This window comes from Cannabis sativa, chromosome 4 (genome assembly GCF_029168945.1).
Source record: "Cannabis sativa cultivar Pink pepper isolate KNU-18-1 chromosome 4, ASM2916894v1, whole genome shotgun sequence".
In the NCBI taxonomy this organism is placed as follows: domain Eukaryota; kingdom Viridiplantae; phylum Streptophyta; class Magnoliopsida; order Rosales; family Cannabaceae; genus Cannabis; species Cannabis sativa.
This window is the reverse complement of record NC_083604.1, coordinates 80,583,035-80,607,980: the sequence shown is the minus strand read 5'-3', so window position 1 is coordinate 80,607,980 and position 24,946 is coordinate 80,583,035. Positions and strand designations below refer to the sequence as shown.

The 24,946-nt window shown below is 27.7% G+C and overlaps 1 protein-coding gene and 1 long non-coding RNA gene across 2 annotated transcripts; one reads left to right on the top strand and one right to left on the bottom strand.

Annotated features, from left to right (window-relative positions):
- Positions 1 to 1,424: 1,424 nt before the first annotated feature.
- Positions 1,425 to 1,730, bottom strand: LOC115713862 (MFS18 protein-like). The gene has a single exon (XM_030642345.2). The coding sequence runs from the start codon at positions 1,728 to 1,730 to the stop codon at positions 1,425 to 1,427; it is 306 nt and encodes a 101-aa protein (XP_030498205.2).
- A 7,392-nt stretch (positions 1,731 to 9,122) lies between these two features.
- On the top strand, positions 9,123 to 16,742 carry LOC133037498 (uncharacterized). Its single transcript, XR_009687590.1, has 2 exons — positions 9,123 to 9,641; positions 16,470 to 16,742. It is a non-coding gene; the product is annotated as an uncharacterized LOC133037498 (long non-coding RNA).
- Positions 16,743 to 24,946: the final 8,204 nt, after the last annotated feature.

Here is a 24,946-nt window from a genome sequence, read left to right as displayed (position 1 = left end):
TTTTTTATAAATAAAATAAAAAATATAAAATTATTTAAAATTTCGTGAAAGGTATTTTTTGTAATTTTTTTTATTGTTTTTTGTGTATTTGTGAAATAATCCCTATTTATTTTATAATGTGATTAATATAAATTAATGCTGTGTAATTGAAATTAAAAAAAAACATATATATTTAGGCAGCTGTAGAAATTAATATGAAGTATGTAAATATTAATTAAAGAGTAATTATACGTTACACATTCAATATTCTAAATGACCAGTGAATTTGTTAGTGATGGTTATAGTACTATATACCAACCCGATATATAATTAATAATAGAAAATAAAAATATCAGAAAAATGCACAATTTACCACTACTTTAATTTTTACCATTTTTTCTCTCTTTTTGTCAGCAATAATAATATTAATTACCACGCATAATCCTATTTTTATTATCTTACTATATGCACACCATGGATTCAAATTTTGATGTGTTTTAAAGTGCCAAATAATAATATATAGTTTATAAATTATTATAATATTACAAATATATATATAGACATTATGGTCGTGTTGATATCGATACTTAATTATAGTGTTCTTAGTTTTGTAATCGGTCGGATCCCATATATAATATTATATATAATTTATTAATGTAAATAAATGCATATTTGTTTTTCCTAACAGGTCTACCACATATATTTATTGGTCAGTACTTTAAGCCTCAAGACATAATATGGGTTGGTTTGGTACGACGTATTATATTCTATTGTATTTAATATTATATTAATTAAATTGTCTTTTATGGAATATTTTTATATAAAACTATATGTATTATATACCTAAATATATAATATTTTAGTATAAATTAAAATTTAACATAATATTATATAAAAATATGATATGTAATCCAATTCAATATAATATATACAATACAATACGACTTAATACGACGTTCCAAACCAACCTTTAGAATAAGAACATTATATATTATGATCCATTAAGGGAAGTATATATATGTGGTTATGGAAGAAGAAGAAATAGAAATAATTTTTTTATTTTTTTAAAATAAAAAGACCCGTTGCGAAGAGACGGTAAATCAATAGAGAGATCGAGTAAGAGATCGAAAAATAAGATTAAATTATATTAATAATATTAATATTAATAATAGACATTATTAATTAAGCTTAACAAAGATAAATGTTATATAATTTTTTTTTTTTTTTTTTTTGTAATACTGATAGGAACACATACAAAAAGCCATAGTGGTAATAATAAGATCTTATTACAACATTAATAAAAACACTAAATATGAGTGATTAAACATACACACACGAGTCATGAACACATACCATACCAAATTAAAAACTCAATAATAAAGAAAGAAGTAGTGTTCCAATACCAAAACTTATATAGATTATGATAATAAACAATCATAACACTTTCAAGGACTTGTTGTTGAAGGAGGTCCAAAGAAATTATTCCCACCAGTAGAGCCTCCCAATCCACCGAAACCCGGGAGTCCCCCGCCGCTTCCACCGAAACTAGGTAGCCCTGATCCTCCTCCAATTGGCATGCCGAAGCTAGGTAGGCCGCCACTGCCTCCCGGAGCGAAAGGACCAAAGGTTTTTTGGTCAGTAAGAGTACCACCATTATTATTGGTAGGCAAATCTCTTGCCCTAGTTGTTCCCATTTCAATAATTGCTAATAAAGCAATTACCATTAGGATTACATTGCACCACTTTGCCATTTTGATAATAATGTATATGTTTTGATATGATGATGATGATGATGATGATGTTGTGTGTGGCAATTACAATGGATGTAAGCTCCTTTTTATAGGGGATTCTGAAGATGAGTATATGGGTGTGGTTGTGTGTGTTGAATGAGCTAGCTAGGGTTTTATTAAAGAAAAAGTATGGGTCTATAGCTAGCTAGCTCATCATCTCCATAAATGCAATTCTTATATGGACCACAATATTTATGATTACTTGTGTGAAGTGGGTAGAAACTATATATGATGAGCATGGAGTACTTTTTTGCTTTTATATGATTAAAAACCAAACCCTAGCTTTTCATGTCATGATCAAAATATTTGCTCAATTTAGTATTTAATTAGTTTTAAGTTATTTGTTAATAGGCAAAAAAATTAATAATTGTGTTTTTATCATTAGTAACTAATAACATTCACATGTGGCCATATACATGATGTCGAAAATAAATGCAATGTCAGATATAGTTGGCTCAACTCTTTTCTTACTCTCAACCCTATTTTGTATATTATAATTTTCTAAACTACCTCTTTAAATTTCAGCTAGCTACACCATTTCAGAAACTTTATTCCAACTAAAAGCATTTATGTCTCTTCTTTATGTACACTTTTTTTTGTTTGACTTTTAGCGTATCCAGAACAAGAAACAACACTTTTATGGTGCATTTTTGTGCTCGCAAAAATAGCTGTTTGCAACGGCAAAAGAAAATGTACTTTTGTCAGTGCTTTTTTATGCCGGCAAAACTAATCAGTAAATCCTCGTTGATAGAAAGTTTTTTACTCATGCAAAATCAACAATATCAGCAAAAAAATGTTTTATTGACACATTGACTCGCCAGTAAAAGCGAGTGCGCCACTAAAACAAGGGACAAAAATTAATTTTAACTATTGGACAATTGACTTTTACTAGCACAGGCCGGTAAAGGTCGTATCTTTGGCAATGCTAAAGTTCTCCTGTAAAAGTTGTTCTACCGATTAAACTGAGAATCGACCGAACATATATGTTATACATTCATTACAAGAAATGCCATTTTCATCAGCACAGTTCGCTACTGTGCTGATAAAAGTAAATTTTTACCAGTGCATTTTGTAAACTGCGCTGACAAAAAGGTCAAAGTTTTACGGGGCACATTTACAGTGGCTAAAATCTAACACTTTTACCAGCACATTTATATGCTGGAAAAAGTTATTTTTGCCAAAGCTTTTCATTTTGTGCTGACAAAAGTTCTAATACCAACGTTGATTTGCCAACCCCTTTTGCCAACACATTAGAAGTAAATTCTATTTTACCAGCGCAATACCAAACTTTTGCCAGCACAAAAATGTGCTAGTGACATTTCTTGTAGTGATTATACATATATAATATAATTATTTTTGTACATATTTAATATACAATTTTATTAAACTAGTCTTATTTCTTATCTTTTTCATTTAAAATTTCACTTCTCCATTGCTTTATTTTATTATAATTTGATGTATTTATATATTATATACACATATTCATAAAGTAATATGAGTTTCTTAATATAACTCATTACCATACTATAGTAGCACAAATAATTTGAGCAAATTAAAAAAAAAATTATTTTACATTATTTATTTAACTAAGAAAGTTTTTGTTCTTAAATTGTATGATTTTTGATACAATATTCTAGTTTTTTAAGTTTCTAAATAATTATAGCAAATTTAAAGATTTGTTTTTTTTAAAAAAAAAAATGAAAGATGAAGCTGGGATATTATAACCATGAAAACCAAAAATTGAATTTTAGATTTTTTTTTTTGTGTGTAAAAAACTGACCAAACTCACCGTTACTCACCCCTAATTGTAATGATATGATCACTCTATCCTCTTCTCAAGCTTGTGATTTAAAAAATTCTAACCCTTCGCGTGAAGGATTCAGTGCGCATTTATAGAGTATAGAAGTTATACTTAGTTACCCTTTTCCTCTAATGGATTGTTTACAAATAATATATTACTTTGGGCTTATCAAGTGAAGCCCAGCCCATGAGGCAGTGATTGTATATATACTGACTTGACATGTTAATCACGGTCACAGCTGTTACTACTTGCCCTATTATATTGTGGATAATTAATTATATATTAATTGCTTGATCTACAATTATGTAGTTCCCTATTTTAGCTTGATATTATTCTCTGTCTGAGATTTAAGGAGAGTGACTTCTTTATTCTGCTCGAAACAATAAATGGAAAACTACAGCTGGCTTCCACGTATACATTGATAGGTTCTTCCAGCTACATAGAGCTAAGATCTCTCTGGATACAGACTAGCCTTGGCAGAGACTCGTTTGAGCGAGAAGTGTTTCCAAAAGGCCAGGGTGTTATTGGGCTCGACCTAGTTCATGTCGTTTAGGACCCACAAATGGGTTTTAAATAGTTTTCTTGAATCCACGTATCCCTTGCTAGAAATACGAATAATATTTACCCCCAAGCTTCCAGAATATTGAGGATTGTGGAAGTTTGCTTCAGTCTACATAGGTGTACATATGTGGAGGCTAAAGGTGGAACCTATACAATTTTCCAAATAAAACTAAATGTGAAAGATAGTTTTTGTTTATTCGCTTTTAAGATCTGACGTGGCATTGTTTATTTGGCTCGCGAGGCATCTTATTCAATTGTTGAGGTGTGTGTGGCAAAATAAGTAAACTAACGACTATTAATTTTTGCACAAACTTTGAGGAGAATATCATAGTGTGATTTCACCTCGATTCTAAATAATGCACTAAATGTTAAACGAATGGCCTTCCTAGATGTTGGATCTATTTTGTGTTTTGGGAGGATAACGCTTGACCGTTGACTTAGATTTGCATGGATCGTCTTTTATAGATATAAATACCTTTAAACACCACATTTTAATACTTTTACCCAAAATTTTAAAATTTTCTTTCTCAAACCCATAACCTTTGAGAGCCAACAACCATAATTAGAATCGTGCACAAATCGAACCACTTTGGAGCGTGATATATATTTTTGTATTCAACTTCTTCTTATTCGAATCAAAACTTGAGAATTTTCAGGCACACCACCCCCAGTGATCTTGACTGCATCACCAGAGGAAGTTGAAAATCTGGATATAAACTCTAAAATGACCCCCTTATCGACCAGACCAATGCCATTACAGAGAGGCTTGATCGACTCGAAGATCCTCTGGTTAAGAGAATTCTCATACAACCATCCTTCGACGTAAGTGTGTGCTCCCCTAGGCTATATTTTCACTTGAGATCCTCTTATTTCTAATTTTTTTTCAAACTTTGTTGCATGTTTGAGATTACTGCTTGAGATTATATGTGGGTTATCTACTGTTTGAGAACTAGGACTTTAGGCTTTTGGCTAGGAATATTATTATTGATAGGAGTAGGATGTTTTGAATAACTTCTTAAATAGCTTCAAGAATTAGTAGAAGTTAAATTCATTTGTTGAATTGTCTTAGAAAATTCTATCTTGCTGTTGAAATACTCGCAAAAATTTTATTTTCTTATCCAGAACCCTTATGGTTCTGGATAGTATGCGAGCTTTTTAGTTTCTTTTATTCTTGTGTTCCTGCTTCTAATACCTGGAACAAATACTCTATGAGGATTTTGTTTATGGATAGTGAATAAGGTCGGGACATACCCAATGTGACAATCAGTAGTCCCGTGATCCGTAAGGGGAAACACCGGGTAAGCTGTGCAATCCCACATCGCCTGGGGAAGGTCAAGTGGGATGATTTTGAGACTGTGTAGGTATGGGACTACACAGTTAATGAGGGCTTAAATGGATTAATTGGTACTACCTATATCAACAAGGTGCATCTTGTTTTTCGGTAGCCCATCACGAAAGAACTCCACAGTTAAGCGAGCTTCACCTGAGAGTAATTTCAGGATGGGTGACCTCCTGGGAAGTTTTCCTAGGAAGCATGTGAGTGAGGGCAAAGCATGCTGGAAACACTTGTGTTGGTCTGTAGGGTCAGTCATCGATCCAGGAAGCAGCCAGAGTAACGTACTCGTGTATAAGAGCCATTCATTCCGTGGGTGTAAGGGCTCAATGGAGGCTTGAAGCGGGACGTTACAAATGGTATCAAAGCCTTGACCCAGCCGGAAGTGTGGTCGACGAGGACGTCGGACCCCGTAAGGGGGGTGATTGTGACAGTCAGTAGTCCCATGATCCGTAAGGGGAAACACCGGGTAAGCTGTTGAATCCCACATCGCCTGGGGAAGGTCAAGTGGGATGATTTTGAGACTGTGTAGGTATGGGACTACACAGTTGAAGAGGGTTTAAATGGATTAATTGGTACTACCTATATCAACAAGGTGCATCTTATTTTTCGGTAGCCCATCACGAAAGAACTCCACAGTTAAGCAAGCTTCACCTGGGAGTAATTTCAGGATGGGTGACCTCCTGGGAAGTTTTCCTAGGAAGCATGTGAGTGAGGACAACGCATGCTGGAAACACTTGTGTTGGTCTGTAGGGTCAGTCATCGATCCAGGAAGCAGCCAGAGTGACGTACTCGTGTATAAGAGCCATTCATTCCGTGGGTGTAAGGGCTCAATGGAGGCTTGAAGCGGGGACGTTACACCCAAGAAGTTATGGGGAGGATTCTCCCATGCCCTTACTATCTTAGTTAGTCTGGGTAGCGAACTGCTTGGTACTTTTTTCAACTTTCACAATGTCTAGCAAATCTCAACAAGAAGAAATGGAAGGAGACGGAGAAAATGTCATGGTGGAGCAAGCTTCTACTCTAAAATTGGTCTTAAATTCATTTTCATGGGAGATGGATCAATATAAAAACAAGTTCTAGGCTTATAACAACCTCTAAAAGTACGAGACGATGAAATGATAGAAAGTAATCCATGACTTTTTTTAGAACAAATTGTCTGTCATTGCTGATCCAATGTGGTGAAGGAGGCTTTGTTGTTTGGAGCTGGGGCTATGTGGAGATGGGTGCCCATCTTCCTTTGAGATGCTACTTCGTGGAGTTCTGCATAGTAGCCGGAGCGACACCTTACACACATTTATCCCCTAGTGTATTGTTTGCTTGCCAGATGGTATGTTTTATGCTTCCAGAAAAAAATAGGGCCTCAACTTTAGAAGCTTGCAAGGGTTTGGTGTGCCCCACTAGTTTTTTGAAGCATGTATACAGACAGCTTGATGAACCCCTAATGTCAGATACATACATGTAGATCAATCACGTGATGCCATGATATCTTCATTGTAACTTCAGTTGAAAAGCAAATATTAAAAAATGACTCGATTGAGAGAATATACTTTATTTGACAGGAAATAAAGAATGTTCTTTATTTAACAGAAATTAATCTTGCATTACTAGTACTAAAAATATGGTGTATATTTTTAATTTTTTACGATACAAAATATAAAATCTTAAGATAAAAGTATAGAGAAAAGGAAAAGAAATCGCAGACCTATGTCTTTATTTATTTCGAAATAACCAAAGACATAGATCTCCACTATCCTACCCTATTAGATACATGTGGAGGCCTATACGTCTTTGATTATTTCATAATAATTGAAGATATAAGTCTATAAAACCCTAATTTCACATCTTAAACTCTCATTTCTTCTTTCTTCTTCATCTTTCTCTCAACGAAAAACTGTTGCCACACCATCACCCTTAAAGCTCTATTTTCTCCATATATAGACCATCATTTTTTTTAAATCTTCTAGTTTTCTTACCTAAAACACATATGCACTATATAAATTTATTTATTTTAGGATATTAGGGTAGATGTGAGAGTTTAGGCCGACAGATATTTAGGGCTTTTGGAGAATGACAATCGACTAATGGCAGTGATTTTGAGAATTTTGATGTTGTCTTTTAGCTTGCATTAAGGTATACGATCATTTTAATATAAGGGTCAAAAAGTCCACTGCAGTTGTTGGAAAATTATGCACGGTGCTAAAAAATTTGATGGTATTAAATGGTGGTGATTGAAAAGTAATGTTTGTTTAAGAATTTTGATTTTAGAGTTTTGTGGGTTTGGAGAGTTCACATGCGGCGGTGTTAAATAGTGGCTTCAATTTTGGGTATAAGTATAAGTATGAATTTCTTTAATATAAAAATAAATAAAATAATCGAAGATATAGGTTTTTCGTACATTTTCGGTGATTTCAAGACTTGCGTCTTCGCCTTAATACTTTTCGGTACCAAATTTTTTTTCAACCTTAGACCAATGAAAAAAACTAAAGCTAAAAATTATAATAGTGAGCTTTAAATGATATGAGAATTATAATAAAATTAGTATTTCTCTAGAAATTTGGTGTGGTGTGATTAGGAAAAAATTTGACCAAACCACAACCGCATCATGGAAGGTTGTAAACTATGTACGGTTACCGTATAAAATATTTTGGTGTGGTATAATACAATGTGGCCGGTTTAATTAACATCTCGTTCTAAAGTTAAATGTTAAGTTGTTATAATTGAGCGAATGAAAAATTAAGTAAAAATAGTTTGAAAAAAATTATTGAAATATAAATACTTATTTATTAGGTTGATGTTACGTGCAATGTATGTATAATTAGTTTTTTTTAATTAGGTTTAATTAAGTGATGTTAAGTGCGTGTATACTCAATTTTTTTTAATTAGGTAATATATTTTTATTTTTTAATTTTTAAAATAAGATTTGAGATTTTGATCTTTGAGAATTTTTTTTAGTTATTGCGGCTACATTAGTGTGCTCTTTAGATGTGATTATATATATATACGTATTTTATATCTACAATAAAAGAATAAATTTCATTCTTATACGTATTTTATATTGATCTCTTTATATATAAAAATTATATTAGAAATTTTTTTGACAAAAATTGAGTTTGATTACAGAATTAATTACTTTCAAAATATATTTTAATTTATGTCCAAACATATATATTTTTTTAAAAATAATAATAGTGATAAATACATTCTTATAATTTATATAGAATGATTATAATAAAGTAAACAATATCATTAATCATTTTTAAAATAAAATTCATATATATATATATATAAGAAATAAATAAAGAATATTTTGTTAAATATTGAGATATTCGGTAAAAAAACTTAAAAATTAAAAATTTCATTACATAACCACATTTCATATAAAATAGATCTATGAGAAGATTTTAATATATAGTTACATTAAATACGTAACTATGATGGTTATAATTACATTTATTATTAAACGGTTATGATTAATTTAAAAATTAATTAAAAATAATTAATAAATTACTTGTAATTTATTACGAAAAAAATCCAATTCATTTTTTTTTTTAAGAAAAAAAAGAAAATCCAATTTAATGATAGATTTCTTCCCAAAAAAAAAAAAAAAAGAGATCTGATCAAAATTAATTAACTGGGTAGGTTTATGATTCTATTTATATAGGATATATATATCATTAAAGCCAAATCCACGTTACCATGATAATATTAAGGAAAAAATATGTAGATAGAAACAAAATCCAAAATCTGCATGAAGAAATAAAGGTCTGTTATAAATATTAATTAATAATTATGTGGATGTCGAAATATTTTATTTATTACCATTAATTGTAATCAACATTCATTTTTTTCATAGTTTCCATTTTTCTTAGTTTCATAATATCTCACTCTTGTATTTGTATAAATAGGGGTTCACCCCATTAGAATAAACAACTCAGAAATTCTCATTCACTTTCTCTTTCTTTTTTCTTCTTCTTTCTTCTCATCTACTTTATATTATTTTATAAAAAGTTCAACTTTTTTATTTATTGATTACATTAAGAAACAAAAGGTCAACTATTTTATTTATATAAAGATATTATATCATTATAACAACAAAAATTAATAGAGATGGTTTCTTCTAAAGGTATCACTCTCATGGGTTTTCTCTGCATTGCATTGCTTTTGGCCTCAACTGGTAATTACTTAATTCCTATCTATATATATATTTCTTTAACATTTGAGTTTATTATATTAGCAAAGGCTATTTTACTTTTTTTTTATTGTTTAGGCAGAATTTTTTTTAAAATTATTATATATTTTTTTTCAAAAATATTATATACTGTGTTAAGTTTTCACAGTTGTTTTACGGTTATTTTTTTTTGTTGATTCCATTATTGTTTAAATTGTTCTGTTTTGTTGTTTTATAAAAAAATAGTATTTTTGTAAAAAAATTTATGTGACAGTAAAATTGTAAATTTTTATTTAAAATTTAATATTTTTATAAAAACCCCATATATATACATATATAAAACACTTGTCAATTGATAATTACTAAATAAATATTAATTTTAAAAATATTAAACTATTAAATTAAATTTTAATCTAATAACGAATAATAAAAAAAATTAATTTTTTATACTTAATTTAGCTATTTAAATAAAAAAAAATATGAATTAACTTTTGATTAAATAATAAATAAAATAAGGCAAAAGACTTACGATGGACCAACAAGAATGTAATACACATAAAATCATAGTAATTATGGTGCTAGAGTTAGAAGAAACTGTCTTAATTTATTTCTTCAATATAATAGATGCTTATATTGAAATGATATATTTTGTTGTATCTATTCTTATATACACATATTTTTGGGCAAGTGCAACAAAAAAAAAATCATTATATGTATTTGAATTTACTTTTTAGTTTTAAGTATATATATATATATATATATATATATATTTATGTAAAAAATATGTATTTGGATTTTGTTTCCTTTTTTTTTTTTTCCTTTTTCTTTTTATAGGGATGTATGTATGCATTTGGATTTGTTCCATTTTTTTTTTTTAATAATCATGTTTTTATATTATTATATATTTATTTAGAATTGATTTATGTTTTAAAATATGTTAGAGTATGTACTATGTATTTTTATATTGAATGCAGGTACATGCCTGAGAAAATGTGAGTCAATTAAGATGATTTAAACTTTTGGGTCCTTAATTTAAAAGAGTCTAATATATGTGACTTAAACCCACACAATTATGAAATGTGTCAATCATCAACAAAGAGTGTAATTTTGTTGTTTACAATATACTTAGCTTCACCTAAATAAAAATCTAATAAAACTTTTTATTGGAAAATTTATATGGTATACTAATTTTTATTATTTTTTTACAAAAATATTGTCAGACTGAATTTTTTACATTTTTACTGTGTTTTTTAATTAAGTTTCATAATGCAGTATACAATGTTAAGTTTCATTGGTGTTTTTTAGTTGTTTCATTGTTATTTTGAGTTGCTCTACTTTGTGTTTTATAAAAGTACAATATTTTTGAAAAAGATTTCGTGTGACAGTATTTTTGTAAAAATTCACTCAAATTCTAGTATTTTTGTAAGTTTCCCCATATATATTGTGATTGTTTTTATTATTTCATATTTAAATATTTAATACTAAAATGTTTATTGATATGATGGGTAAATGAATTGCAGAGGTTGGAAGTGCAATAAATTTGCCAACAAAGTGCATTAGTTATTGTTATGATCATGATGGATTCAATTGCAATGCCATTTGCATTGGGCGAGGCTACAAAAATGGAGGAAAATGTACATATCAATTCAAGGGGGATTATGCTCAATGCTGTTGTTTTCATAATTAAAATTTTGTAATGTATATCCTTCATCATTAAATAAATAAAAGGTACTATTATAATAATAGTAATTGGTTTTATTATTATTTGTGTTTTTAGTATATTCATATATTGATAAAAAAAAAAATCATTTTAGTAAAATGCATGTAATGTCTCAAGAGGATATTTTACACAAATTTGTAAAAAATTTGGGGAATTATAAGATGTTAAAATCATAATTTAATTAACCAAACACATGTTTAAATATCGAAAACAAGCATACAACAAGTATTTTAAATGCTAATTTTAATCATATCAATATATAATATTGTTGTTAATAAGAATTTAACAGGTTCTAACAATATTTTGCTTATATCATTATTGTTGTTGTAAATGCTTTTGTAATGGGAAATAAAAAAAAAAGAAATGTTTGGATGCTTTCTTATTAAAAAAAAAACATTTTACATAAATGTATACATTTTCTTAAAAAAAAGTAATTATTAATTAACTGATTAAATAAAATCAGTATTAAAGGAATAATCTACATTAACCATATAATTTTTTATACAGTAAATTTAAATAATTTAGTATTTTTTTAATGATGAAGGATTGTTTATTATTATACTTTTGTTTAGCTTCATTGAGCCTTTTTTTAGCTTCTAGATTAAAAGACATTTTGAAGAGTGTTTGGATAAAACATAAGTCATTTTCTAATTCGGAAGTCTTTTGGAAGAAGCTATACTAAGAATTGTGTAGCTTTTATACTAAAAGGATTTTATGAGAAGCTATTTTTAAAATTTAAATAATTTATCTAATGATTCATAATTTAATGACAAAAGATTTTTTAGTGATATCCAAATATATTAAAAAGCTTTTAAATAAGAAAAAATATATATTATTGTAAAATTTTATTTTTAATTTTACAATTCATGTCAAGACAATACTCAATTATTGTATTATTTTTGTGACTCGGATACTTCGTACCATAATTTTCACATCAAAATGTTGACAGCAAACATTGTACCAATACATAAGAAGAATTTCAAGATTTCAATCCTATATATACATACCATTTAAATTACATTATAATAAAAAGTTTGTTATTTTTTATTATATATTTATGTGCAAGAGCAAAGAAAACTAGCTCACTCAGTAATAAACTCAGTTCTTTTGGGTAACCCACTCAATAATAATGTTATATTTATTGTAAGATTATTGAATATTTAATTTACTATTAGAGGTTTGAAATGATCATATCTAGTTGGTACGTTGAAATGAAATATGGTTGCTACTACGCAGTGACGGACCTAGAAATTTTACTTTGTGGGGGCTTATTTATCATTCAAAAATATTTATACCTATATTATAATTATTCTTACTAGATTTATTTAATTTTATGGGGACTTTTTTTACGATTTTGATCTATAATTATCAAATTCAAAAAATCACATTTAATTTTTTAAAAGGCAATATTTTTGCTAGTAGCCCCCAAACTAATACACTTGGGTCCGTCCCTGCTACTACGTACCCTTAGCAAAACCATGCATGGGCGGCTAGGCTAGGGTTTGGTGCTGTTGTTCGGAACGACTTTGGCTACTAATTGGTTCGTTGTTTCGCACATCGAATTTCATCTCGGTACGTAGAACCTCCTTAAAGCTCAATTGCTTGCCATTTCGAAAGCACTCGATCAAACGGTGCCATCATTTTATGTTTGTTTATCAAATTATGTCATTTTGTTTCCCTTGAGAGGATCAATATTGTGACCCATTTTTTTTAGGCAAAACTTAGCATTGAGGATGAGTTTTTCTCATTTATCTTTGGATGTAATTGAACAATGTATTGTTCACCAAATTAGTGAGGATCTTTATTGTTGATTAATGAGGGTTCTATTTAAAAAAAAAAAAAGTTAAATTAGCTTAATGCAGCACATTACTTGGTAACTTTAATGATTGTTACTGGTTACTTTTAAGATGGTAACTAGTTACTTAATATAGTCACTGATACCTCTAAGATAGTAACTTGTTTGCCAGATGAGAGTATTTATATTACAAAAATAGATATTTGAGGCAAATCTCACATTGTTTTAGTTATATTATAATATATGTTAGAATTTATTTCACTACAAAAAACTGTTACTTTTAGTGATAACTTTTTAGTCACAACATAATATTTTTTGTGACTAAATGTGACTTTTAGTCACAACAAAATTTTACTTGTGACTAAAACATAGTATTTAGTTATAAGTTGTCATTAATTTAGTTTTAGTCACAACAAGTATTGTGACTAAAAATACATTTAGTCACAACAAATTGTAATTTTTGTGACTAATACTTTTAGCAACGGGCCTTTTATTAGTCACAACATAGGAATAATAATTTATAATTAGTCACAATTTTTTCACTTTTAGTCACAAATTTTGTTGTGACTAAAAGTAAGATTTTTTGTGTTTAAAAATGTGTGTGATATCCTTAATCAGAAGAAAAAAAAAAAAGTGTGGGGCGATGTTAATAAAATTCCAAGCCACAAACTACACCACATCGTGCGGTTTGAGAAAAATCATTCAGCGAGGGGTTCCAAATCATATATTTTATAGATACATATTTGTAGATCAATCACGTGATGCCATAATATCTTCATTATCACTTCGGTGCAAATGTTAAAAAATGACTCGATTGAGAGAAGGTACTTTGTTTGACAAGAAAAAAAAAATGTTCGTTATTTAACAAAAATTAATCTTGCATTGTGACTACTAAAAATATGGTGTATATCTTCAATTTTTTACGACACAAATCGAAATAACCAAAGACATAAATCTCCACTATCCTACCCTATCATACCCTATCAGATACATAATAACCAAAGATATAGTCTATATAAAACCCTAATTTCAGATTTAAAACTCCTATATTTTCTTTCTTCTTCATCTTTCTCTCAACGAAAAAACACTGCCACCATCACCCTTAAAGCTCAATTTTCTCCATACACCATCATATTTCCACATTTTTTTAATCTTTTAGTTTTCTCACTTGAAACACATATACATTATATGAATTAATTTAATTTAGAATATCATGGTAGATGTGAGAGTGTAACGTCCCCGCTTCAAGCCTCCATTGGGTTCCTACACCCACGGAATGAATGGCTCTTATACACGAGTACGTCACTCTGGCTGCTTCCTAGATCGATGACTGACCCTACAGACCAACACGAGTGTTTCCAGCGTGCTTTGTCCTCACTCACACGCATCCTGGGAAAACTTCCCAGGAGGTCACCCATCCTTGAAATTGCTCCAGGCCAAGCACGCTTAACTATGGAGTTCTTTCGAGATGGGCTACCGAAAAACAAGATGCACCTTGTTGATATAGGTAGTACCAATCAATCCATTTAAGCTCTCTTTAACTGTGTAGTCCCATACCTACACAGTCTCAGAATCATCCCACTTGACCTTCCCCAGGCGGTGTGGGATTGCACAGCTTACCCGGTGTTTTCCCCTTACGGATCACGGGACTACTGACTGTCACAGAGAGTTTAGGCTGAAGTATATTTAGGAGTTTTGGAGAACGACGATCGGTTAACGGTGATGATTTTGAGGGTTTCGATGTTGCCTTTTAGCTTGCGTTGAGGTATACATCACTTTACTATGGTGATCAGAAAGTCCACTACAATTGTTGGAAAACTATACACGGTATTGATCAAAAATTTGGTGGTGTTAAACGATGGTGATCATTGAAAAGTATTGTTTGTTTACGAATTTTAATTTTAGGGTTTTGTGAGTTTGGAGAGCTCATTTACGGGAGTGTTAAACAATGGCTTCAATTTATGGTATAAGTATCAATTTTTTAATCTAAAAATAAATAAAATATATAATCGAAGACATGAGTCTCTCGTACATCTTTGGTGCTTTTAAAACCTACGTCTTCGAGTTAATTATACTTTTTGGTACCAAGATTTTTTTAACCACAAATAGACCAGAAAAATCTAAAGATATAATTTTTCTTTTTGTAATAGTGTCCTTTAAATTATATGATAGAATTATAATAAAATTAGTATTTCTCTAGAAATTTGGTGTGGTGTGATTAGGAAAAAGTTTGACCAAACCAAAACCGCACCATGGAAGGTTGTAAACTATGTACGGTTACTGGTATGATACAATGTAACCGGTTTAATGAATCCTGTTCTAAAATAAAGGATTAAATGTTACAGGTAAATGAAAAATTAAGTGAAATATAGCTTATTGAGATATAAATATTTATATATATGTAGAGAATGTTTCAATAGTTACATTAAATATATAATTATGATAGTTATAATTATTTTTTTAGCCGTAAGATCATTAATATTTAATTATAATTAATTTAAAAATTTACTAAAAATAATTAATATAGATTACTTGTAATTTGATACTAACTTAATTTTATTTTTTTTCTTAAAATAAAAAATATATAAATATTAATTTATGAAAAGGTATTATTAAATATTCTAATTAAAAAAATTATTTTAAATATATAAATAATTTAAGTCTAAAAATTAAATTTTTACCCGTTCATTACTCATTATAGCAGGTTATAAAAAAATATAACCCGATTACATTTTTAACCATTGAATACTCAAATGCTATAAATAGCTCAATCCATTCAAATAATATAATATTTATATATGTTTATATATGAAAAAATCTAATTTCATTTTTTCTAAAAAAAAATCCAATTTAATGAATGAAGAGAGATTTCTTCCCAAAAAAAAAAAAAAATCAATGAAAAGAGATCTGATCAAAATTTAACTTTCATCACTGGGTGTATAGCTAGGATTATGATATAGGATACATGTCTTTAAAAGTCAGATCCACGTTACCATAATAATAAGAAAAAAAAAATATATAGATATATAGAAACAAAATCCAAAATCTGCATTAAGAAAAAAAGGTCAACTTTTTTATTTATTGATTATTTCATAAAGATATATATAAGAACAAATAATATCATATCATATCATATCATATCATATCAACAAGAGAAATTAATAGAGATGGTTTCTTCTAAAGGTATCATTCTCATGGGTTTTCTCTGCATTGCATTGCTTTTAGCCTCAGCTGGTAATTACCTAATTCCTATATATCTATCTATATATTTTTTTTAACAATTGAGTTTATTATATATTAATTTAATTACAATGAACAGGGCCAGCAGCAGAAGCAATAAACTTGCCAGTAATTTGCTTGGGTCCATGTTCAAATAGCTGCAATAGTGATTGTATTAGCAAAGGCTATTCTAAAGGTGGTGCATGTCTAGGGCAAAGGGTTTCTGACATGAGTTGTTGTTGTAATAACAATTGAAATTTTACTTTTTCACTAATGTATATCAACATATACAAATAAATAAATAAGTGTATAACAATGCACTTTCATATACATTTGTGTTAAAGAATAGCTAAAAAATTACCATCTTATATTATTATTAGTGTGATATAATTATCAAATCTCGTAATTTAAAGAAAAATTTGTGGCAAATTTTTTTTATGTTTTAATTTTTTTTTTTTTTTGTGACATTGTGACAAAATCTGCTTAAGTTTATTTTTCTTTGCGAATTTAAGGTTTTAATTAAATATTAATGTTAAATAACAACAGAATTACTACTATATTAATTTCGAGATTTTACTGTTATATATACACATGTGCGTACAATAATCTTTCCGTTGATATTTAATGGTAATATTTAACTGGCGTGTCAAATTTACAAAGAAAAATAAACATAAGGTAATTTTACCACAAAAAAAAATTAAATAGATAAGTGTATAAAAATTAAAACATAAAAAAATTTCGCCGCAAATTACTTTAATTTAAAAAATATTGTTAACCAATTGTAAGATGCCCAATAACAATGCTCTTTGTTCTAAGCCAAAAATATTATATTAAAAATGCTAAAAGAGGCTAATAATACGTAATGTCTTTTAACCGTTATACATCATTATTAGACGGTTGTAATTAATTTAAAAATTTATTAAAAATAATTAATATATTACTTGTAATTTGCTACTATAATTTGATTTGATTTATTTTATTTAAAAAAAATTGTAAATATTAATTTTAAAAAAAATTATTAAATATTTTAATTAAAAAATAATTTATTTTAAGTATATAATTAGTTTAAGTCTAAAAATAAAAATTTTATCCATTAAAACAAGACCAACAAAAAATGTAACCACCAATATATAGGAAAAAATCCAATTCGTTTTCAAAATAAAAAATCCAATTTAATCGAGAGATTTCTTCCCAAAAAAAGAGATCTCATCAAATTAATTAAGTGGATAGGTTTATGATTCTATTTTTGTAGTATATATATCATTATTACAGCCTAATCCACGTTACCATAAAAATATATATAAGAACAAATAGAAGTACATTATAATATCATATTATATCATATCAACAACAAAAATAGAGATGGTTTCTTCTAAAGCTATCATTCTCATGGGTTTTCTCTGTATTGCATTGCTTTTGGCCTCAGCTGGTAATTACCTAATTCCTATCTATATATAAATATATATATATATATAAAAATTTCTTTAACATTTGAGCTTATTATATATTAATTTACAATAAACTTGCCAGTAATTTGCTTGGGTCAATAGTGATTGTATTAGCAAAGGCTTTTCTAAAACCAATCTGATTAGAAACTCCTTAAAAAATACATGTACATATGATTAGAAACTAAATCTAAATACATGTGTAAATATACATATATGCTTTAAATCTGATTAGAAATTACTCCATATAATGTATATATATATGATTAGAAACTCAATCAAAATACATAGGTAAATTCTTTAATAATAGAAATTAAATCCAAATATATAAATATGTACTTTAGAAAAATAATTAAAAAAACAAAAACCAAATCAAAATATATGTACATACAACCCTAGGCATTAGCAGGCTGAGCATATATATGTCTAGGGCCACACTTTTCTTAAGAGCCCAAAATAAAAAAAAAAAGATGGTTTTTATAATTAGATTTTTATTTAAATAAAATTAAGTGTATTGTAAACAATAAATATTCATAACTTGTTTGATGTTGACAAATTTCATAATTGTGTGGATTTGAGTCCCATAATACTCTTTTTCAAAAAAAAAAAAAAAGAAAAAATTGAAGAATATTTTTATTTCTTATACATCAATTAAATTTACCCTCAAATAAAAGTTAATTTAATTATATTTTTTTATGAGTATTGTACTTAAATTATCCTCACACACTCATATAACTAAGATATAATTTCAAACATAATATATTTGTGTTTATTGTAGATGGATGTATAGGTTTGTAGGAAAGTTGAGGCAAAATTTTAATTAGAAAATAATGAACATAATGGGTAAACATAAAGTGATAGAAATGAAATTAGTAAAATGATTGAAAAAAGAGGTAAACACAATAAATTTTAAAAGAGAGAGTATATATTAATATGACATCAAATTAAAAAAAAAAATATGCAGTGTAATTTTCTTAAAAAAAAATTATATGTCTTGCATTGCATACTTTAAAACACATAATTAAAAATCAATATCAACTATATATAATTTTTTATTAAAAAAACACACACATAACTAAAATATATAGAAACAAAATCCAATATAAACATACATAGTACATACTCTAACATAATTTAAAGCATAAATCAATTCTAAATACATATATATAATAATAAAAAAACATGATTCATTAAAAAAAGGAACAAATCCAAATACATACATACATCTCTATAAAAAGAAAAAGGAAAAAAAAAAAAGTAAACAAAATCCAAATACATATTTTTATTACTTGAAAATATATATACTTAAAACTAAAAAGTAAATTCAAATACATATAAGATTTTTTTTTTTTTGTTGTTGCACTTGCACAAAAATATGTGTATAAGAATAGATACAACAAAATATATTATTTTAATATAAGTATCTATGATTGAACAAATAAATTAAGATAGTTTCTTCTAAAACCATGATCATCACTATCATAGATTTTATGTGCATGTATTGTATTCTTGGTTCCTAGAAATTTAAATTTCTATTTTATTATTCGTTATTACTATTAGATTTAAATTTAATTTAATAGTTTAATATTTTTAAAATTAATATTTATAATTAAATTTATTTAGTAATCATAAAATGTTCTGTATATATACACATCTTGTCATTTTTTTTTATTTCATATTTATATATCTAACACTACAATGTTTATTAATATAATGGGTAAATGAATGGCAGAGTTTGGAAGTGCAATAAATTTGCCAACAAATTGCATTGATTATTGTTATAGTAAGGAATTCGATTGCAATGCCTATTGCATTGAGAAAGGCTACAAAAATGGAGGAAAATGTACATTTCAATTCAAGGGGAATTATGCTCAATGTTGTTGTTTTAATAATTAAAATTTGTAATGTATATCCTTCATCATTAAATAAATAAAAGGTACTATTATAATAATAGTATAATTGGTTTTATTATTATTTCTACTTTTATTATTTTCATATATTGATAAAAAAAAAATCATTTTAGTAAAATGCATGTAATCTCTCAAGAAGATATTTTACACAAAATTGGGGTATTATAATGTTAACATTATGTATAATTTAATTAACCAAACATGCACGTTTAAATATCGAAAACAAGCATACAACATTTTGTTGTTGTTAATGTAAATGCTTTTGTCATGCATGGGAAATAGAAAAAAAAAAGTTTGAATTCTTTCCTATTAAAAAAAGTAATTATTAATTCACTGATTAAATAAAATTGGTATTAAGGAATAATCTATATTAACCATATAATTTTTTTCTCATTTATCTTTGGACGTAATTGAACAATGTATTGTTCACCAATAAATTAGTGAGGATCTTTATTGTTGATTAATGAGAGTTCTATTCAAAAAAAAAAGTTGAATTAGCCTAATGTGGCACATTACTTAGTAACTTTAATGATTGTCACTGGTTACTTTTAAGATGGTAACTAGTTACTTAATATAGTCACTGATACCTTTAAGATAGTAACTAGTTTGCCAGATGAGAATATTTATATTTAAAAAATAGATATTTGAGGCAAATTTCACATTGTTTTAGAAAAAAAAAAGAAAAAAAGTGGGGCGATGTTAATAAAATTCCAAGCCACAAACTAGTGTAAATACTATTTTGGACCTTGTGTTTTGTTAAATGACAAAATGGACCCTGTATTTTCTAAAATAAATAGGACCCTGAATTGATTTTTTGTCAAAATAAAGTTTAATTATAATCCGATCTAAAAGTGCTATGACAAAACTGTTTACATTTTTTGTATCTGTTCGTATTAAGCATTATCTTCAAGTTTGTTGTATTAAAAAAAAAAATTGTCAAAAATTAAGCTCAGTGTCCTATTTTTACTATTTTAGAAAATGCAAGGTCCATTTTGTCATTTAACAAAACACAGGGTCCAATCTGTAACTTTTGCAAAACACAGGGTCCAAAATGGTATTTACCCCTCAAACTACACCATATCGTAAGGTTTGGGAAAAACAATTCACTGATCAACAAGGGGCTCTAAATCATATGTTTTATAGTGACAGTTTGATGAAGCCCTAATGTCAGATACATACACATATGTAGATCAATAAAATCATGTCGACATGATATCTTCATTGTCACTTCAATTAAAATGCAAATGTTAAAAAATGACTCGATTGAGAGAAGGTATTTGTTTGATAGAAAATAAAGAATGTTCTTTATTTAACATTGGGACTACTAAAAATATAATGTATATCTTCAATATTTTACGATACAAATTGAAATAACTAAAGACATAAGTCTTCACTATCCTACCCTATCAGATAGATGTGGAGGCATACGTGTGTCTTTGGTTATTTGAAAATATAGGTCTATATAAAATTCTAATATTATATTTGAAACTCCCATTTCTTCTTTCTTCTCCATCTTTTTTTCAATGAAAAAATGCCGCCACCATCACCCTTAAAGCTCATTTTCTCCATACATGCACCATTATTTTTCCACATTTTTATTTTAATTAACATCCTGTTCTAAAGTAAAGGATTAAGATGTTACAATTGAGTGAATGAAAAATTTAGTGAAATAGTTTGAGAAAAATTATTGAAATAAGAAATATATATATATATTTATATATATACTAGGTGGATGTTACGTGGCTTGCCACGTATGATTAATTTTATTTTAAGCTTTAAATTAATCCATCATATTTTAGGTAAATTTTGACTATGTATGTACATAACGTTCCTTGAATAACATATCAAAGTGTTGTTGCTGATCAACATCAGTGACACACATTACTGTAACATCTCCGCTTCAAGCCTCCATTGGGTCCTTACACCCACGAAATGAATGGCTCTTATACACGAGTACGCCACTCTGGCTGCTTCCTAGACTGACGACTGACCCTACAGACCAACACGAGTGTTTCCAGCATGCTTTGTCCTCACTCGCACGCTTCCTGGGAAAACTTCCCAGGAGGTCACCCATCCATTAAGTTAATGAAAATTCCAAATAAAGGAAAGCAATAATTTTCTGTGGTTAAGTATTAAAAATAGGACTAAAAAACCTTTCTTTAGCAAAGAAGGAGAGAGAGAGAGAGAGAGAGAGAGAGAGAGAGAGAGAGAGAGAGAGAGAGAGAGAGAGAGAGAGAGAGAGAGAGAGAGAGAGAGAGAGAGAGAGAGAGAGAGAGAGAGAGAGAGAGAGAGAGAGAGAGAGAGAGAGAGAGATTACAGGGCAACAGAACACTTACAAAGTGAAATCAAAGTAAAATGATTAACTCAAGAAACTGATCATATACAACACCAAAAAATAAAGAAATGTTAAAAAATTAGATTCAAAACATTTTTATATGATCAAAGTTATACTACAAAAGCATATCATAGCAAGACCCAACTAAAGATATCAATGACATAATTGAGATTTTTAGTCTATTAAACAACATAATGCTAATTATTAAAAACCCAATTCATAATTTAGCCATAATTGTCAATGAGAAAACCCATATATATAATCTAACATAAATAACACAATGCCAAATCAAAAATTAAAAAACTCATAATAATGTAGAACAACGACAAGACAATTGAACCCTAAACAAATTATCTATATTGATTATTTAGAGGATCACTTACCAAATCGAAGATGGACGTCTAAAGGAATATGAGCCAATCTTAGGAAGTGATATTAAGGAAGTGGGGAGTGGAATTTGGCTATAGTAAATCACTAAGAGATTTCTTATTTGTAGAAGTGTAAACACTATATACAATTAATTATTTCAAATACTAATGAAACCCTAGACACAGTTCTACAAGTATCGCAGATAAAAAGAAAAAAGAAAAGATTGGTATGTTCAATTTGGGGAAATACCAGAAAATTAGATTCAATTGAGTTATCGTGGTATAAGGATTGCTTAGACTGATATTCTTCGATGAAAAGCAGAGAAGCAACATGTCTCAAATTTTCGTAGGCCGTGGTTGAGAAGCAACATCGTTTCACTTCTAAATAGTACAATAACAAGTTATTATAAATGAAGAAGTCGACTCCAACCGAGGGAATAAAATCGATTGACCTCCGATTGGGATTGGGAGAGTGGAATGGAGGAGTCGGTGAAAGCGTCGGGTTCTTCGGGCTGTTGGTTTCGACGATATGCGATTGGGAGTTAAGTGTACAGTATAAATGAGTTAGGATTTTGTGAGTTTAGTTTTATTTATCGATACAATCGCAAAGTTAACGGAAAAATTAAACCTACTAACATCGTTAAATTTAACAAAATATTCTTTTATTTTTAAAGTATATTCTGTTAAACCAAGAAATGCCGTTAAACCAAGAAATGTCGTTAGATAGACACTTTTAATATATAAAGATATATGTGGGGAAGGTTTTAATAGTTATATTAATTTGCTGTTTGGAAAACAAAAATTTGTTTTGAAATTTTCTTTTAAAAAAAAAAATTATTTTGAAAAACAAAAATGTGTTTTGTAACAATTTTTGTTTTTTCAATTTTAAAAACAACAAAACAAAAATTTATTCTGTAAAATTCATTTTCATTTTTTGATTTTATTTAAGCTGGGTCAAGGTCCGGGGTCAGATTCAGGTTCGGGTCAAATGTCGGGTTGAGTGCCAGGGCCGTGGGAGGGGGGATTCAAGTTCGAATCTGGTCGTTGTTTAAAAAAATATTGAAAGTGATTTTTTTTATTTTTAAAATTTTGATTCTCAATTAAAAAATTGAAAAATAAAAATAATTTATAGAACATGTTTTTTAAAAATATTTTCACTTTTTTAATTTTAAAAACAGAAAACTAATTAAAAAAGTGTTACCAAACGTCACTTAAATATATAACTATAATGCTTATAATTACTTTTAGCCGTATGATCATTATTGAACGGTTGTGATTAATTTAAAAATTTACTAAAAATAATTAATAAATTACTTGTAATTTTATAATAACTTAAGTTTATTTATTTCCTTAAAATAAAAAAAAATATATATATAAATATTAATTTATGAAAAGGTATTATTAAATATTTTAATTAAAAAAATTATTTTAAATATATAATTAATTTTAAGTTTAAAAATAAAAAAAAATTATCTGTAAAATACTTGTTATAGCAAGTTATATAAAAATGTAACCAATATTACATTTTTACTGTAACCATTAATGAATATTCATGTAAATATATATATACTTATTTATGTATAAAAAAAATTCAATTTTATTTTCAAAAAAAAAATCCAATTTAATCAATGAAGAGAGATTTCTTCCAAAAAAAAAAAAAATCAATGAAAAGAGATCTCAAAATTTAACTTTCATCACTAGGTAGGATTATGATTCTATTTATATATGATATATGTTCTTTAAAAGTCTGATCCACGTTACTATAATAATAAAAAATATATATATATAGATAGAAACAAAAAAAAAAAATCCAAAATCTACATTAAGAAACAAAGGTCAACTTATTTATTTATTGATTATTGCATAAAGATATATATATAAGAAGAAATAGAAGTACATAATATGATATCATATCATATCAACAAGAGAAATTAATAGAGATGGTTTCTTCTAAAGCTATCACTCTCATGGGTTTTCTCTGCATTGCATTGCTTTTGGCCTCAACTGGTAATTACTTAATTCCTATCTATATATATATTTCTTTAACAATTGAGTTTATTATATATTAATTTACAATGAACAGGGCCAGCGGAAGCAATAAACTTGCCAGTAATTTGCTTGGGTCCATGTTCAAATAGCTGCAATAGTGATTGTATTAGCAAAGGCTATTCCAAAGGTGGAGCATGTCTAGGGCAAAGGGTTTCTGATATGAGTTGTTGTTGTAATAACAATTAAAATTTTACTTTTCACTAATGTATATCTACATATACAAATAAATAAATAAACAATAATAAGTGTATAATAATGCACTTTCATATACATTTGTGCACCATGTTATATCATTATTAGTGTGATATAATTATCAAATCTCATAATTTAAAAAGAAATTTATGTAAAATTATTTTATGTTTTAATTTTATACACTTAAATTTTTTTATGACAAAATTTGTTTTAAGTACTTTGTAAATTTAAAATTTTAATTAAATATTATTATTAAATACTAATAGGATTATCGATTT